At 32.5% G+C, this 16643-nt stretch overlaps 1 protein-coding gene across 2 annotated transcripts in view; it reads right to left on the bottom strand.

The window, feature by feature from the left end:
- Positions 1-678: 678 nt before the first annotated feature.
- Positions 679-16643, bottom strand: part of Pdcd10 (programmed cell death 10) — a 31779-nt gene continuing 15814 nt past the window's right edge. The window contains exons 2-6 of one of the 2 annotated variants that reach the window (XM_015494296.2): positions 16178-16250; positions 13289-13501; positions 4815-4868; positions 2168-2285; positions 679-841 (exon numbers count right to left, since the gene is read on the bottom strand). In XM_015494296.2, coding sequence (XP_015349782.1) covers positions 711-841; positions 2168-2285; positions 4815-4868; positions 13289-13384 — 399 coding nt within the window. In that variant the 5' untranslated portion in view covers positions 13385-13501; positions 16178-16250 and the 3' untranslated portion in view covers positions 679-710. The remainder of the gene's footprint in view (positions 842-2167; positions 2286-4814; positions 4869-13288; positions 13502-16177; positions 16251-16643) is intronic. The other variant, XM_015494295.2, reaches the window with a different exon arrangement.

The following is a 16643-nucleotide window of genomic DNA, read 5'->3' as shown; positions in this document are numbered from 1 at the left end:
AATTTCCCCTTCTTTTACAGAAATTGTAATAAGTTAACTTAGGTAAAGTGTTTAAAATAGGGCTTGAAACAAAACGGTTTCTATATAGGTATTTACCGTTATTATTAAGATGGCATAGATCCTATAACCCCTATTTCAATGACCTGAAGCAAAATCTGATAAAACTGTTATTTTAAATGTCAAACCTTCATAGATATGTAGCATGGCTTATCACTAAAGATACAATTTTGTGTTATAATTACCCTTCTTGCTGCTGTTCTGCAGCCAGCCTGCACTATAGTCCCCTGGTAGATTCTATTTTACTTAACTTGTATACTACCAGTAAGAATTTGGAGGTTTACACTTTGGTCAATATGATTCTATTTGTGTTCATGACATGCCACAAAACAATAAAAATCATTAACAAAATTGGTATCTATTCTTTCAATTTACTATTCATTTTAATCTGACATTTATACTTTTCCACTAGTTATACAGTTCAAATTACACTGTTATGCACATTTTAGTCACTGTTGTTTTTAAATTAAACCTTCTGAAAATATTAAACTCTTAGGCCAGTTTTGAAATAAACAAAAACGCAACATTTACAATTTTCAAATTTTATTTTAAATTAATATTTCAACTTAATATCATGTTAAAATAAAAAAAAAATCTAGAATATACAGTTCCTTTGAAATGCTATTAAGGGAAGAACCAAAACAAAAAATCACTTACTTGATTGTCTGCAGAAACCTCACTCTGTCATTGATCTCATCTGGGATCTTACTGAGAATCTGTTTAAGTGCTCGTGCCTTTTCATTTAGGTCCTGGAATTCTGGCTCTGGTCGTTCAATCATATACTCTGATAGGACAAGCACAAAATAAAAGACATCATGCAACTAATTCCCTGACAAATTCAGGTCAAAGAATTCTCAATTATGTTCAAAGGGAGTGGGGGAAGAGAAAGGTCAGATAGTTAGAAAAGACAAGGTTGCAAAGAAGATTTATTAGAGTTTAATTTAGTCCAGAAATAACAGTAGGGTTTCCACTTTGTAAAAAAATTAGAGGATGAAAAATTAAGCATTCCCAAGTTAGGGTAAATAGAAATACCATAAAGTGTTCAGAAAAAAAACAAAACAAAACAAATTAATGGGAAAGTTGAGTTTCATAATTTTAAACACCCATACTAAAAATAATTACAGTTCATTATGTCAAATCCCCAAAACCTACTAAAATTTTCAACATATTCTTGAAATCTAACTGAAAAACACAATACCACAAATCCAACACAAGGACTGGGGTCACAGAATAGCAATTTTGAAAAGAGGTTCAACCAGTCTTTGGCAGAGGGGAAATAAGCCTATCACCAGGTTCACGGTGGATCTGGAAACAATGCAACTCTATCAATTCAATCTAATTTAGGCTGCAAATGCTTGTCTAAACAATGATGAAAGTTTTACTATTAATCACAGAATCAGTTAAAACATCTCCTGTTTGTTTTCTCTTAATGAACATGGAAAATTATACCTTTTTATTTTCTAAATTACTGAGAAAATGGCTACTAATATTAAATAAAACCCATTTCTAAATTGATTTTTTTTAATATTTACTTTTTAGTTGTAGTTGGACACAGCACCTTTTTTTATTTATTTTTATGTGGTGTTGAGGATTGAACCCAGGGCCACGCATGTGCTAGGTGAGCACTTACCGCTGAGCCACAACCCCAGCCCTCTAATTATTTTTTAAAAGCAAAAAACAAAACTACAAAAAAAAAAAAAAAAAAAAAAAAGAGAAAAGAAGTCCCAAATATTTGCTTGAAAAAAGAAATGCTGAACTAAAAGTTTAAAATGACAAACAAAATGCTCATCACTTTCAAACTCAATACAAAATAAAGTAACCATCCCACAGAGCTTATAGTGAAACTGGAACTTGTTATATATTTTACTAATGGGGAAAAAATTAAAGCATGCATTATCAGCAAATACTGATTCATACCATTAAATTTTACAAATGTTAGATAAAAACAAAGAAGAGCTGCTTTTCTATTTTATATAGATTGCTTCTACTATCATTACAATAAGAAGAGTAAAGGGAGAGGAGGGAAGGAAGAACCTTTTGTCAAGTGACAATGATCTGGAGAAGTACTTTCAACAACTATAAAACTGAACAAGGCTCTTCTTTCTGATACCTTCTACATCATCAGCTGCCATTCGAAGAAGGGACTCCGTGAAATTAACTTCTACACTTTTTTTCTCTAAAATTTTCATAATGATGTCTTGTGTGAGACCTGGATTTTCTTTTTCAGCCTATAAGAAAAAAATGCCAGTTTTGAAACAGAGACATGGAAACAGCATTTTAAAGTTCACTGCTGAGAATTTGTTGGGAATGTCGTAGACAGATTACTTATAAAACCAGAAGTCTTTGTGAAGCAAGTATGCTTTGTTAGAGCTTGTGTATTAGAAACTTTTACTATATCCAAAGTTCCCAGTTTCCATTTGAACATAAAGTATTTAATATTTAATTATCCATTATACCCTCTCACAATCAAACTAATAACAAAGAAACAACAATCATATATATTTTGGTAATCCATAAAATTACTCTTTTAAAATACACTGAGGATTTTTAGTTTAACATTGCAACTTGAGGATCAAACAGTAACTCATTTCACTGGTACTGGGCAAATCCTTTGCATTTACATTTTAAAAAATGTCAGGAAAACCAAAAATAAAACAAAAACTAGAATTTCTTCTATAGTTTTTTTGAAGCTATATAATTTTCCATATAATAATTTTAATATCCTGTTTAATTTCTGTGGCATAAATATTCACTAGCTTTCAGAACACCATCTACTATCTTTTGCGTTTATTGCACTAGTGAATTTGCATTGGTTCTGTTACCTAGACTCCCTAAGAATTAATATCTTCTAGCCATATGAAGACTGAACATAGAGAGTTCTGAGTTTAATGGGGCTAATTTTCAAATTTTTGTTTTTCCTAGTAATCTGGGCACATTTATTTAAATTAAAAAAAAAAATCATATTCAAAGTTTGTTTCCTTTAGGATGCCTGCCAATTTAAATCCTTATTGTTGATGATTTTTTTACCCTAATATTGAACAGCAAATAGAAATACAATTTATGATCCTAATCAGATGGCAATCTTTTTGCTTCCTTATGTGTCAAGTACACTTAACCTCTGCCTCTTCAATTCCACTATGATATCACTGCAGTTACAGCTTTCTTCTGTTTCTATTGCTCTTTCCATTACAACATCTTGTTTCTTATTAGATCTCAAATATCAAAAACTGAAAGGTCGTGGAATGAAATGGGAAAAGAGAATATATACATTTATCTCAATCCTACTATCATTTCAACTGCTGTGGAACACTATTCACTTTGATAGATTAATAACAATAAAGTGTGTCCAAATGAATTTCATTTCTTTTATAGCTTATGTTGGTTTTTCTGCCATGGATATATTTAAGATAGAAACAAACAAACAAAAAGTTGCCTTTAAAAGAAAAGTTATCCAAATATGGCTTAAGATATGTTATTACAGGATTAACTTGGTGAAGTGTGAAAAAATTACATTTAATGCAGTATTTGGTAGCAGTGCTTTACCTTCCCTCTCACAACATTATTAAATCTACCTCCATAATAATTAACTTGTGTGGTGAGGCAGGGGAACTTCTCAATGTGCTTCAGGAAATGTCAGCAGAAAAATTATATTAAGGAATAAAAGAATTAAATACGGTGTGTCTGAACACAAAAGTTTTAAAGACTAAATTGATTTGCCTTCCCCCACTCAATGGCAAATCTGGAGCATTACAAGTCTTACAGAGGTCTTTAACTTTCTGAGTTTACAATGCCATTAATGTCAAAAGACATATCTGATTATGCTGTTTATTAAGTAGTTAGGTTCAAATAACATAATAAATACTATGTCCTAAGCACTTAGTAACCTTAGTAAATAATAGATACACAATGAAAAAAAAGTATTTACTTCATTCCTGAATACTTATTAACACTTATTAATAAGATGTTGCATGTATCAGGCACTAAGCAATTTCTCAGAAACTAGATTCAGATTGAACCTGCAACCTCCATTTCCTCTATTACATAGATTATTTTGTGGTGCTTACTTTTTATCTGAGCAGAGACCAACAGTCCACCTTCACAAAGATATTATACCATTTAAAGGAACATAAACCAATGTAATAATATGTTGAAATTGACAACTACTTTAGGACATAGTTCAGGCAGTATCAAAAAGATGCTGAATATCACATTTTGCTTTCAAAAAAATATTTCACGGCACCTTTCTGAATTTGCTGTGAGGCCCCAGGATGCCTGGGCACATAGTTTGGTAATAATAGTTATGTGTCTTCTTGCTAAAGTCCTATTTAAGCAAATTGCTTCTCAGTTTAAAAACTTAAATTTACAGAATGTCTCTGATTGACAAACAAGTAGATCTACTCTTAAATCAGAGATGATCTACCTGCACTTGCAAGTTTCTCCTCAGAATTCAATCTTGAACTCCAAGGGTATCCAATCTTTAATAAAGAAGCCAGTATGTGAGACAAATATACTAAAAGGAAAAATGTACACTCTTATGGCTCAGTGATTCTCAACCTGAGAGACAGGACAACCTATAAAGAGCCCAGAGGGTATGAGGGTAGGTGATAAAATATATATCTTACAGCACCTGCTCTAGTCCACCCCGTGGATGCCTAAAAAGTTTTTCTCTAAAAGCAAATAAACTGACAACTATCAAATAGTATTTAGACTTACACATATTTAACATATATTTTAATCATGAATTATTTGTATCTTACCTTAATGAAAGCAGCTCTCAGTGTCTGAGCTGCAGACAAATTTACTCTTTCTAGCTGCAATAAAAATTTTAAATCATTATTAGTATCAATTTCTTGGGAAAAGCACATTTCTGATATTCCATTCTCTTATAATCATATCACTATATCCATTGTTCAATTAACAATGGTACCCGTTAATGATTATAAATCATTTTAATCCTTCAAATAGGTTATCTAAAATTTTCATCAAAAACCTTTGAAAAATTGTTTTTAGTTATTTCTTTTTAAGTAAAAAATGCAAAGTAACAATAACAGTCAGTCCTTATAGAAAAAAATAAACAAATTTACTTGAATTACTGAAAACATGGAGGCTTAAGGGTGAACTCTTAATGCTGCATTGCCACAGCTACAGTCTTGCTAGGCAAATATATTCCAATGTGTCTATGTGTGATGAATGTAAAATGACCAATAAACGGAAAACATTCTATTTACCACCTTATTTCTTTTTAGTTATTTTTCAACCCCTCAACCAGAGATTAAATGGATATTCTCATTTTATTGATTAGCAAGTAGTGATGAGGAAAGATCTATTTGATACTCAGAAGACCGAATGGTTTGGATTTCAGAGAGTCTTACCACCTATATTCTACTGTACCAGTATTAAGAAATGATCATCTAAAATAGTGATTAAACTTTCCTATGAACATACCACAGTGAATATCACCTTTATATATTTCCATAATGCACTTAATTTAAAAAGAAAAACTATAAACAAATAAAGATGAGTAGGGTAGAGGAAAGGGAATGGGGAGGGAGGCAGGCAGGGAAAGGGGAAGTAAAGGGAACTGAATTGGAGCAAATTATATTCTAGGATTGTGTAATTATGTCAAAATGAGCCCCAGTATTTTATTTATTTATATATATATACACACACACACACACACACAACTATATATAATGAACTAATAAAGTTCAATTCAAACAGCATTAATTTCATGTCAAATGTATAGTTTTATTAATTATGAAAGATAAATGTCCTTATTATATACATCACATTATATATTAAATAAGTTGATAATTATTAAATAATAGTATAATATTGATATTACTTCATTTTCCAGTGAACCAAAGAAGGCACAGAATTTCATAAAAATACTCTTCTGTTGAAGAGTTAATTGCCAAGCTTAAAAAAACTAACTTCAGTTAAATTCAGAATCTGTTAGTCCCTAAGATTGGGTTAATTAATATAACCCAACTGCATTTATTTTTATTTGGGACAATATTAAATGATGGAAAACAATTTAACCTTTATAGATCTTAATGCAGGTGAATATTTCTACAAAATCTTGAAGAATATGTCATATTATGTAATAAATAATTCTTCCAATCCCATAGGTCAATGAAAGTATGTTTTCTTTTATAAATGACATATCAAAATAAACAAATCACATCTATCTATATCCACATGTAGGGGATCAAGTACTTTATATCAACTTATTTTCTAAATAAAACAGAATGCCATGAATCCAATCTGCCTACAAATCATTTACCTTAAGTGTTAAGCAAAATCTCCCAAAATAAGTAATTTGTTTCTCAAAAAAAAAAAAAAAAAGAGCCATTTAGCTTAGTACTAACTTGGCTTCTACAAAGCTTATAAAATCTAATATTGTCATAAGTATGTAAAAGGGAAGATAGTAGGGACCTAGTAAGCAAATATAGAAAAAAAATTTATTATAAAAGTAGTTTATATAATTAGCAAAGTATGTTTCCAAAAATGAAATAGCTTTTCTACTTCCATACAATTCAGGTAATTATAATGAATACTACTTAAGTAATTAAAATAACAATATAGTTGAGCAGACTATAAGTTGTTGTGCAAGGGAAGGTAGGGGCTGCAGACAGGATGAATGTTTCCCTCCTGATTAAAAACCCATTTCCTTATTTGGGTTTACACCACAGTGACCTCTTTCAGCAAGTCAAAGGTCTGAGTCAGACATGTGCCTTCAAGTATCAGCAACATTAACTCATTCTCTATTGCCCTAACTGGTATATGAAAGGATCAAGGAAATAAAAGGTCCAGAAAAGCTAGAGAAGACCTAGTTAAAATTATCCAAAATAGAAATCAACATCTCCAGATTTCTAGTTTACATATTTATCTTACAAAAAAAAAGGGAAGTCACAGGAAAGTCAGACATATTTTACTAGATCAACAGTCTGAGCTGTGAAGTACCTCAGCAGAACTCTCCTGGGAGTCATTCTGGGGTATACTATACACCTACATGCTTTGCAATAAATTCAACAGGCTTTTTGACTCCATGTCCAAGGGCAGTACCAGGCACAAACCTATCATTTGAACTGAAGTAATATTAATCCATAAATTTATCTAAACTGTTCTTAAATCTATAATTTCAGCCCATAAAACTTAGGTACCAAAATATGTTAACTCCTTTATTAAAATGTGCTTTTCTTTTAACCATCTCACTTGTGATATGATTTAACCAAAATATTTCATTTCATCTTACCAGTGCCTTTCTTGATGGTAGTAAGTTTTGATAATATTCTAATAAGAGTTACCATTTATTAAATACCTATTTTGGATTTTTCTAGTTTATCTTCCTATAGAGTATCTCTATTTTCACAATAAACTAAGTTACAGATATTAGCATATTTATCCATCTTCTAGAGACAAAAATTCAGTTTGTATTAATTTTAAATGTTAAACATCTAATAGAGATGATATTCATATGAGATCTGTCTAGCACAAGTCACTACTGCTACCTGACTCCTCTTACTCACACTTTCCAGAATGAAGTTTATCCTTAATTTTAAATGTTAAACATCTAATAGAGATGATATTCATATGAGATCTGTCTTGCACAAGTCACTACTGCTACCTGACTCCTCTTACTCACACTTTCCAGAATGAAGTTTATCCTATCATCAACTCTGTAACTCTGTTCTATAAGAACTAACACACACTTCAATTTCTATAATGTATAAGAAGTTGATGAGATAGCAAGAAATATGCCACTGTCCTTTACCTCCAGAGAGCAATTTAGGTAAGTAGTTACATAAAAAGCTGTGGGATGATCAGCTGAAGTTGAAAGAAAAGTCTTTATAAAGATGGCATTTGAACTGATTAAAGTGGCCTGATCTCTTAAAATCATCTTTTTTAGAAGATCTCCCACTTAGGGATTTCTTCAGGTAACATATGAGGATGTGAAGATTTTTATTGAAGTCTAGAACAGCAAAAAATTTCCATTTTTTTTCAATATTTCCACTGAGTCCAACATTTTGTAAGCTGTTGGAATAATCATCTTTGAATATTTACAGAACCCAAATTTATTTACAGAATCCTAACTTATTTGAAGAATGCTGGCACATATTTTTGGGTCCAATGGAGGAGGAACATTACAACTGCATCTTGCATTAATGGATATCTGAACAGAGAAAGGCACTCCTTGGGCCTCAGTCATATAGAACTTCCATACAAAAGAATGAGAAAAAAGAATACATAATACTCCATTTCACCTAAAAGAGAAGAAAAAGTGACTGCTAAAGCACATTTGGAAGAAATGGACAAGTTTGAGAGCTCAACATCAGGTCTTACCTCAATCCTACATTCTGCCTACTCAACCTTCTAAAGCTTAGTCTTGACAGCTTTTGAGAGCACTTAGTATCAACTGCAAACTTGTCAAATTTACACTCTTTGGTGCATTTACAAAAATATTTTAAAAGCTTACCTATAATTTTGATTCTACAGAAAGCTCATTTATTACACTGCTCCTTCTAAAAATATCAATTCACTTCTACACTTTTCCAAAATCAAGCTAGTTTCCTAAAGCCATAATTAAAAAAAAAAAAAAATCCAATTAGCCCTTTGGTGCTCAAGTGTTCAAAAGCCTTGCATAAAATCTTACGCAAGCTATTTTTTTTTAAAGGTCAAAATAATTAGGTTAATTGGTTCTGAACTGCCTACAAATCTACTTGCTTCCTCAAAATCAGGCAAGATATGATTTTCCCATGTTGACACTCCTTTCCCTACTCGCCCGCCCCCAAAATTATTGATCCTATTTCTTAAAAGAATTTAAACTGAGCCAACTCGTAAGGTTAAAAACTCCAGGTATCCCTCTTATGATTCAAATTAGAATGAAGTGAGACAGGTCAAAAAATAAGGATGCCAGAAGAATAGAAACAAAATGCCACAAATATGCAATCAGCTATTTTACTCATATTAAATTCTCCATATGTTTCTAGAAGAATCAGTTACTGGGGTTGCCAAACTATCTAGTAAAAAAGCAGAGCCATCAAATGAGTACAAAAATAATTCCATGAAAATTTTAATTGGCAAGTATACAAAATTGTGCCTGAACATAATATTGTCAGAAAACAAATGTGTAAGAATCCTAATACTTACTGTATGCCTGGTAGTATTCTAAGTATGTTATATTATACAACATCAGCACATTTATTTCAAGAGTTATGTCAACTAAGTGTACTACTATTTATGTGGCAGAGCAGTATTTAAAAAAAAAAAAAGAAAGTTTACCTATGAGCAAATTTATAGGTAAAATCCAAACCTTCACTTTGAAAACATTATGTTTACTATGCTCAAAGTTTGAGGTCTGTGGCTGCCTCAAAAAAAAAAAAAAAAAAAAAAAAAAGTCGGGGGTGGGGGGAGAAAAATAAAAAGTAGGTAGGTCAAGTTGCAGAAGTATTCCCAGGATTCAGGATTCATCTGCTTACTGGAAAAAATTAGGAGTTCCATATCTGCCAAAAGTTGGCAGAAATAGCTGATTCAGAGGCTTCTGAATGGAATGATATTTATTTTATAAGTATACTTTTGTGTTTTATTAATAAACATTAAACCTTTGGTAATCTAACATTTTGTTTTTAAATGTGACATGTATTGCTTCAGATATTGCATTTCTTCTCAGAATAATAATTATAAAAGGTCATAGGAAAAGGAGACACATAGTTTATTGTTTCCTGGAATGAAGAAGTGAGTGGCATTTCTTTCCTCCTCCATATACAAAGAAATGGTACGGAATGAAACAGTTACATGAGAACCTGATCTAAAGACTTGGCATGAGATTTTTGGAAACCAACATTATGAAACCAATCATTATCAAACCTTTATGCTATAAGGAGACCTAATTCACTGTACATTTAGAACACATGCAATACACGTGACAGCAGCTAATCAAACAAGTGCAATCCTTTTCCGTTGTCTTAGAATAACTTCATTAACTTCTAAGATTCAAGTTCTCAGAATACCATCAATAACTTTGCCTTGTAAACAGAGTAATAGTACTAAAATTTCCCCCAGATTATTAGTATATCCCAGTATATAATCTTTTAAAAGATGATTTTCTTGACTACCACTGTAGCTATTATGTATCAAAATGTTAAGGTGAGAATGAATAAGCTTTTTCACTCATAATACACTGTGGATAAGATTTAGTGCACCATTTATCTGAGTAAAATATTTATGCTTACTGTGGTACTATTTTCCGGAAGGCTAATTTGAAACCATTTTTATCTTTAAAACTGCATAGTACAGAAAAACAGAGCCACGCTAAACTATAATTTCCCCATTAGCAGACTTATAGAAGAATTTATGGTTGAACTTAAATATTAATGTTTAATTCATTAGGTATCTTGTTTTGATATTACATTAACACACTGGAATGCCAGAGAATAATGCTAGTATTGGCTTATATATACTTTTTTTTTTTTCCCCCTTGGTACTAGGGATTGAACTCAGGGGCACTCAACCACTAAGTCACATCCCCAGCCCTAGTTTGTATTTTATTTAGAGACAGGGTCTCACTGCGTTGCTTAGTGCCTCACTTTTGCTGAGGCTGGCTTTGAACTTGAGATCCTCTTGTCTTAGCCTCCAGAGCTTTGCAATTACAGGTGTGCACCACTGTGCCTGGCTGGCTAAAATACTATTTAACCAAACACTTCACATCTGAAGGCACAATAATTATTTTATTCCATTCTGATAAAAGCCCAAGATTTCAACTCTGTCAAAGAGAAAACCTAGAAACTACCTTCACTATTCCTAAAACCCCTTAGAGTTTTAAACATGCTTTTTAATACATTACAGAAATAACTTTTTTAGAAACATGATACTATTATGTTAGATAAGCATATTCAATTTGTGAATTAGACTATGACAATCTGCTGCGTACCTCTCAGTCTGCCACATTTGACCATTTCATTTTCAAACTTTACTTGCAACAATTTGTTCATGGACCAACTATGAGTAATTTGGCAATGTATTTTAAGCCCAGTAAACCCACGTTAGCCGATCTCATCTGGAGAAAAATCACTACCTTTTTTTATGGAAGAGATTTTACCAGTTCATTCATAGTCACTTCTTTCAAGTTAATTTCTTTTATAAATCAATAAGAAAAACTTAATATTAATCCCAATGGTTCATTTTATCAGAGCCCCACATTCTATATAACTTGACTTTTTAAGTCAGGATTCAAATAGCCACTTTCCATGTGTAGAAAAAAGACCACATAGCTAGAACAAAATCTTTTTTTCATTTCTCTCCCTTAACTAGATTATTAAACTAAAGCTCTATGATGTAAATTTTTTTCTCCTCAAGGAGAGACTTAAATAGATAAATACAACAATCCTATCAAGTTAGATAAACAGACATGAAAAAATGGGATATAAACCTCTGGAAAGGATTGTGACAATGGTTCTCAGATTATCCAAGAAGTTCAAATTATAATTGTTATCAACACATAGTTACTTATTAGCTTTCAGTGACTGTCTCCACACCTCATTCCTGATACAAGGATAATGAAGCAATTTATTTGCTTAAATATCTCTGTTCCTTAGTAGATTCTCGAGAACAGGTTATGTTGTGTTCTTTTTCATACAGAATACTCGGAAAATAAATGGCTGGCATGGAGTATTTCCCAAACAGCACTTGTTTCTAAAAATTACTACTTACAATGAATGAATAAAGTATCACAACATCAAAACAGTACAGCTAGGTTTGGTCACGATATCAAGTTCTCACAAATGTGATGTACATGGAAGTCTTGAGCAGAACTTTCAAAAGGGCTACTTAAAGGAAGGAGACTCAGCTGGAAGCAGAATGTCACGTGATGACACTTGTGCCCCTTCCAGACAACTCTGGACATGATGGATGGAGCTTGGGCAGCTAGCTATCCTGCATGCTGAGATCTTGCTAATGGATGGTGAAGCAAAAGATCAGAACTTGAGTTTCTAATCACAATGAGTCATGATAATACAAGACTTGGACCACTTGCCTCCAGAATCTTTTCTATAACAGGGAGATAAAAACTTTTCATAGCCCTAATTTTGAATTTTCTTTTATAGTCACAGAACCTGATACTATTTGGTAAATAATGTTTGGAATTCCAATATGTACATCTGATTTTGCAATTAAACCTGGAGTTTTCTTATTCAAAGTATTTATGTATTACCCTCTATTGCCTCCCTAAGACTTCAGATCATAAAAAATATCAACTAAACTCTAATCCAGTAATGTGGGAAAATACAGATTAAAACCCAGAATTTTACTCTAATAAAAATACTTTACAGAGCCAGGGCTACAGATCCATGGGAAAGTACATGTATGAGAGCCTACATTCATTCCCCAGTATCAAAGAAAACAGATGAAAAATCATGGAAATGGTGAAAATTTCCAGCTGAGCTAGCAACAAGGCTAATTTAGGTTTATGAAAGATACTTTGATTAATACCAAAAAAGTATTAAAAAAAAAAAAAAAGCTGAGCCACTGAGTTTAGAGTCAGATCACCTAGATTTGATTTTAGTCCTAGGTAATTTTAGGAAAATAATTTCATATTTCAGGATTTCAGTTCACCAGAACAGGATTAATTCAATAATATAAAAACTTTCAGCTCTAAAATTCTCTTATGTATATTATTCTATTAATTTAAAAGAAAACCAAAAATGTATTGATATTAAATCCAAGAAAATTCCTCCAGTAAAAAACAAGCATGTATTTTCCAGATACAAATGCAGTGGGATCTTCCAAATATCAATTTTGAATAAGTACTTTATCATCAATGACTTATCAGGATCTCTTGTCCCTGTGCCTGCTATTCTGGCTACCTAAAATGTACTTATATTCAACTGTAATTCTTATTTATCTCTTTCAGACCCTAGCATGTATCTTTTTCAGTGAGCCCTGTCCCTAAAATAGGTCCCACATACCATTTTTTCCTTAATACATTTTTTTTCCTTACTTCATTGCACTTATTATGATTCTTTATTTACATAATTGTGTTCTTTATGCTCTCCCACTACAGCACAAGATCTAGAGGGAGGTGGCATATCTGTGTGGTTTTGTTTTTACTACTTTATGGGCCGACACATGCCTAACACATAGATGGAGTTCATCTACAGAAGTATTTGTTATATGAAAGAACAATCACGAATGCATAAAAGCAGTGATCACCAGAAAATGTTTACCTACTTACCTCATTGAACACAGGATACATAACTGCGTAGAGGGGCATAGAAACCATAGAAGTGGTCTCAGCTTCATTCTTCATCTCTTCCATTGTCATCCTCATTCAAAAACCAACTACAGTAGAAAAAGCAATGCTAAAATGCAGAGGAATCTTCATTCACTGCAAATTTCTTCTCTTTTTGTGGGTTATAAAACAGCTGGGCACAAAACATACACAGACCTGGTAAAAGAGAAAAGGAGCAACACAAATTCATTCTGAAGGGGAACAACAAATACTAATAATTTTCTTCTCCAAATTATAGAGCTCACCTCCCACCCACTTTTGGTACTGGGGATTTAACCCAGGGGTGTTTAACAACTGAGACACATCCCGAGCCCTTTTTATTTTTGAGACAGGGTCTTGTTAAGTTACTAAGGCTGCTTTGAACTTTCAATCCTCCTGCCTCAACCTCCCAAGCCGCTGGGATAACAGGCATGCATCTGTATGCCATCTTATAAAAAGCTGATCTGTTACTTGTGAAAGCCATGGTCAGCAAGACATCTCTTTTTTTTCTTGGCAGACTCAAGAACTACCTTTTCCTAAAGCTAACATCCTTAGCAAGGTACTAGTTTACAAAACAGTGATTCAAAAACTGGCTTCACTGGAATACAGTGATTGCTCCATGAAGAACCATGATAAAAATGACATATCTAATTGCATCATATACAGTCTGAGAAAAGATATCAGCAACATGCACAGTTACAGCATTTATAGGTAATATAAAATTAAGGATGCAAAATATAAAATATGTGATCATATGTAGAGACAACTGAAATAATTAAAAATTAATAAAGAATTAAGTTGTTGAATATCATCATTAAACTTTTTTTGCCAATGGTTAGTTGACTTAATCACCTTAAAATTACAGCAAAAATGTAGTAAACACCAGATTTAAGAAAAATCTTAAAATTGGGAATTTTAGCAAATGTGATCCACTTAAGAAAAATATATGTCACTTAGTTTTACCAGTGGTACTTTTTGGTATTTAGAACAACTCTAGGAATCTCTGCCCAAATCTGAAACAAAACTGAGAAAGAAGAAAAACCCAGAAATGCTTGTAGTTTGGAATTAAAATAATGAATTCAACAATAAAAGAAATTTTGCCTTGAAGAGCTGGGAAGGTTATTACTTCTTAAAAGAAAACGATTATTTATTTCTTCTGCTAAACTAAAAAAATGATCCTAATTATAAGGTGAAAGAGTAATAGTAGTAATATACTGACATTAAATAAGAATAAACAAGAAATCATTTATTTTGAATAATTTCTACTATTTGTAAAGCGCTTGGCATTCTAAAACATTTTTGCCATGCATTTAATCCTCAGGATTACTTCACAGTAACTATCATTTTAATTTTACAGATGCAAAAGTACACTGAGAGATGACAAATAACTTGCTCCAAGGTCACTCAGGCGGAATCCCAAGATTTGAAACCAGCACTGTGAATTTAGATCTAATATTCTCACATCACAAAACCAAATCTGAGGCTGGGGATATAGTTCAGTGGCAGGGCACTTAACAAACCAAGTTTGAAGTAAAAATAAAGAACATTCTCTCCACTCAAATGTACTCAAAGTACCCAGGTATTACTCATTTACTTAACAAATATATGTTTAGCACATTCCAGAACATAGTTCTCGGTCATTAAAAATTTATCTGTGCTGGGCAGTTCTAAGACTTAAGCAGTCTGAAAGATGCAATCAAATGCCTAGAGTGCTGTTTCAAAAAGCTCCAACAACCTGTTAAATTTGAGAGCTTAGTGTTTTATCATGTTCCTACTAATGAAGAGGAACTTAGCACCTACTGACACCATTTAGTTCTTTTCTAATAGCTGTAAACATGGATAAAATTTTCATATTTTGGAGATGAAATTTGTTCCCTAGCTTTATAAAACAACAAAAAGCCAACTCTGGCGTATTGGCACAGGCCTGTAATCCCAGCTACTCAGGAGGCTGTGGCAGACTGATCACAAGTTCAAAGCCAACCTCAGCAACTCAGCAAGGACCTATGCAACTCAGGGAGACCTTGTCTTTCAGTGGTTAAAGCTCCCCTGGGTTAAATCCCCAGTACCAAAAAAGAAAGAAAGAAAGAAAGCCAACCAGCCAATTCTTATATTTTATTGTACAGGGCAAGAGAAAACCATTATCTAATCCTATAGTTGATTTAAGTAGATGGTTTTGGTCACAGCATGAAGGGGAGAATGGAGGAACAGAAGCTGAAGGCAATGAAAATTTAAGAGACCTAGTACATCAATGTAAGAAATGAATAAGACCAGGACACTAAGCAAGAGCAAGTAGGTAAATACCAATTTTGGTCTTAACGTTCCTATGTAATTACTTAATTAGTAATAATAGCAGTAACTCCAGCCCTCTCAATTTATTTCTAAGTGAAAAAATAAATATTTATTTTTTCACTTAGAAATAAATTGAGAGGGCTGGAGTTGTAGCTCAGTTGGCAGAGTGCTTGCCTAGCATGTGTGAGGCACTGGGTTCCATCCTTAGCACCACATAAAAATAAACAAACAAAGGTATTGTGTCTGTCTGCAACTAAAAAAACGTTTTTTAAAAAAAGTAAATTGGGAATACTTCTTCATAATAAATAAACTGGGAATAAAGAAGGGAAGCTGAAATGTAGCAATGTTAGTGAAAATGAAAAAAAATGAAATGAACGCAGAGTACAAACAGCAGCAGAAGGAAGGTATGGTACCAATGAAAAAGCAAGAGAAATGGTGAAACAGGACCAACAACAGAACCTGAAGAACTCCCTCAGTGACAGAAAAAAAAAAAAATCAATTAAAGAAAAAACACCCATTTCTTGATTATGTGAAGGGGCAACCTTCAAAGAGTAGTGTACTTACATAACGGGAGTGGAAATTCTCTACAGGAGCAAAGAGACTGAGCTGGTGAGAGAGGAGTCTGAGTTTCCAAGACCTCAGTAAAAAGGAGATAAAATACTAGCAGAGAGAACAGATGTAATGGAACCACTTTTGTGTTTCACTCTTGTGAACACATGCATATCACTATAAACATAAAGGGTGACAGACGTCAAAGGATCAGATTCCATGGTTAGAACCACGGAATTCCTAACAATACATCTTTACTTATGTACCACAAAAAAACTGCTCAAATATTTAATTTTTACCTTTTGTAAATACTGGCATTGAATTTAAAAAAAAGTGTTCAACAGTCTTTAAAATTAATTTTATAGCACTATCAGCTCTCATTTGTCACCAAAAAGAACAATATTTCAGCACCATTATGTGCTCAACAGGTAGCTAGCCTCTATCATACGTCACCATGTTTTTTTTTTTTTTTTTTTTTATT

This window comes from Marmota marmota, unplaced genomic scaffold (assembly GCF_001458135.2).
Source record: "Marmota marmota marmota unplaced genomic scaffold, marMar, whole genome shotgun sequence".
Taxonomy (NCBI): Eukaryota; Metazoa; Chordata; class Mammalia; order Rodentia; family Sciuridae; genus Marmota; species Marmota marmota.
This window is presented reverse-complemented; position numbering and strand designations above follow the sequence as displayed.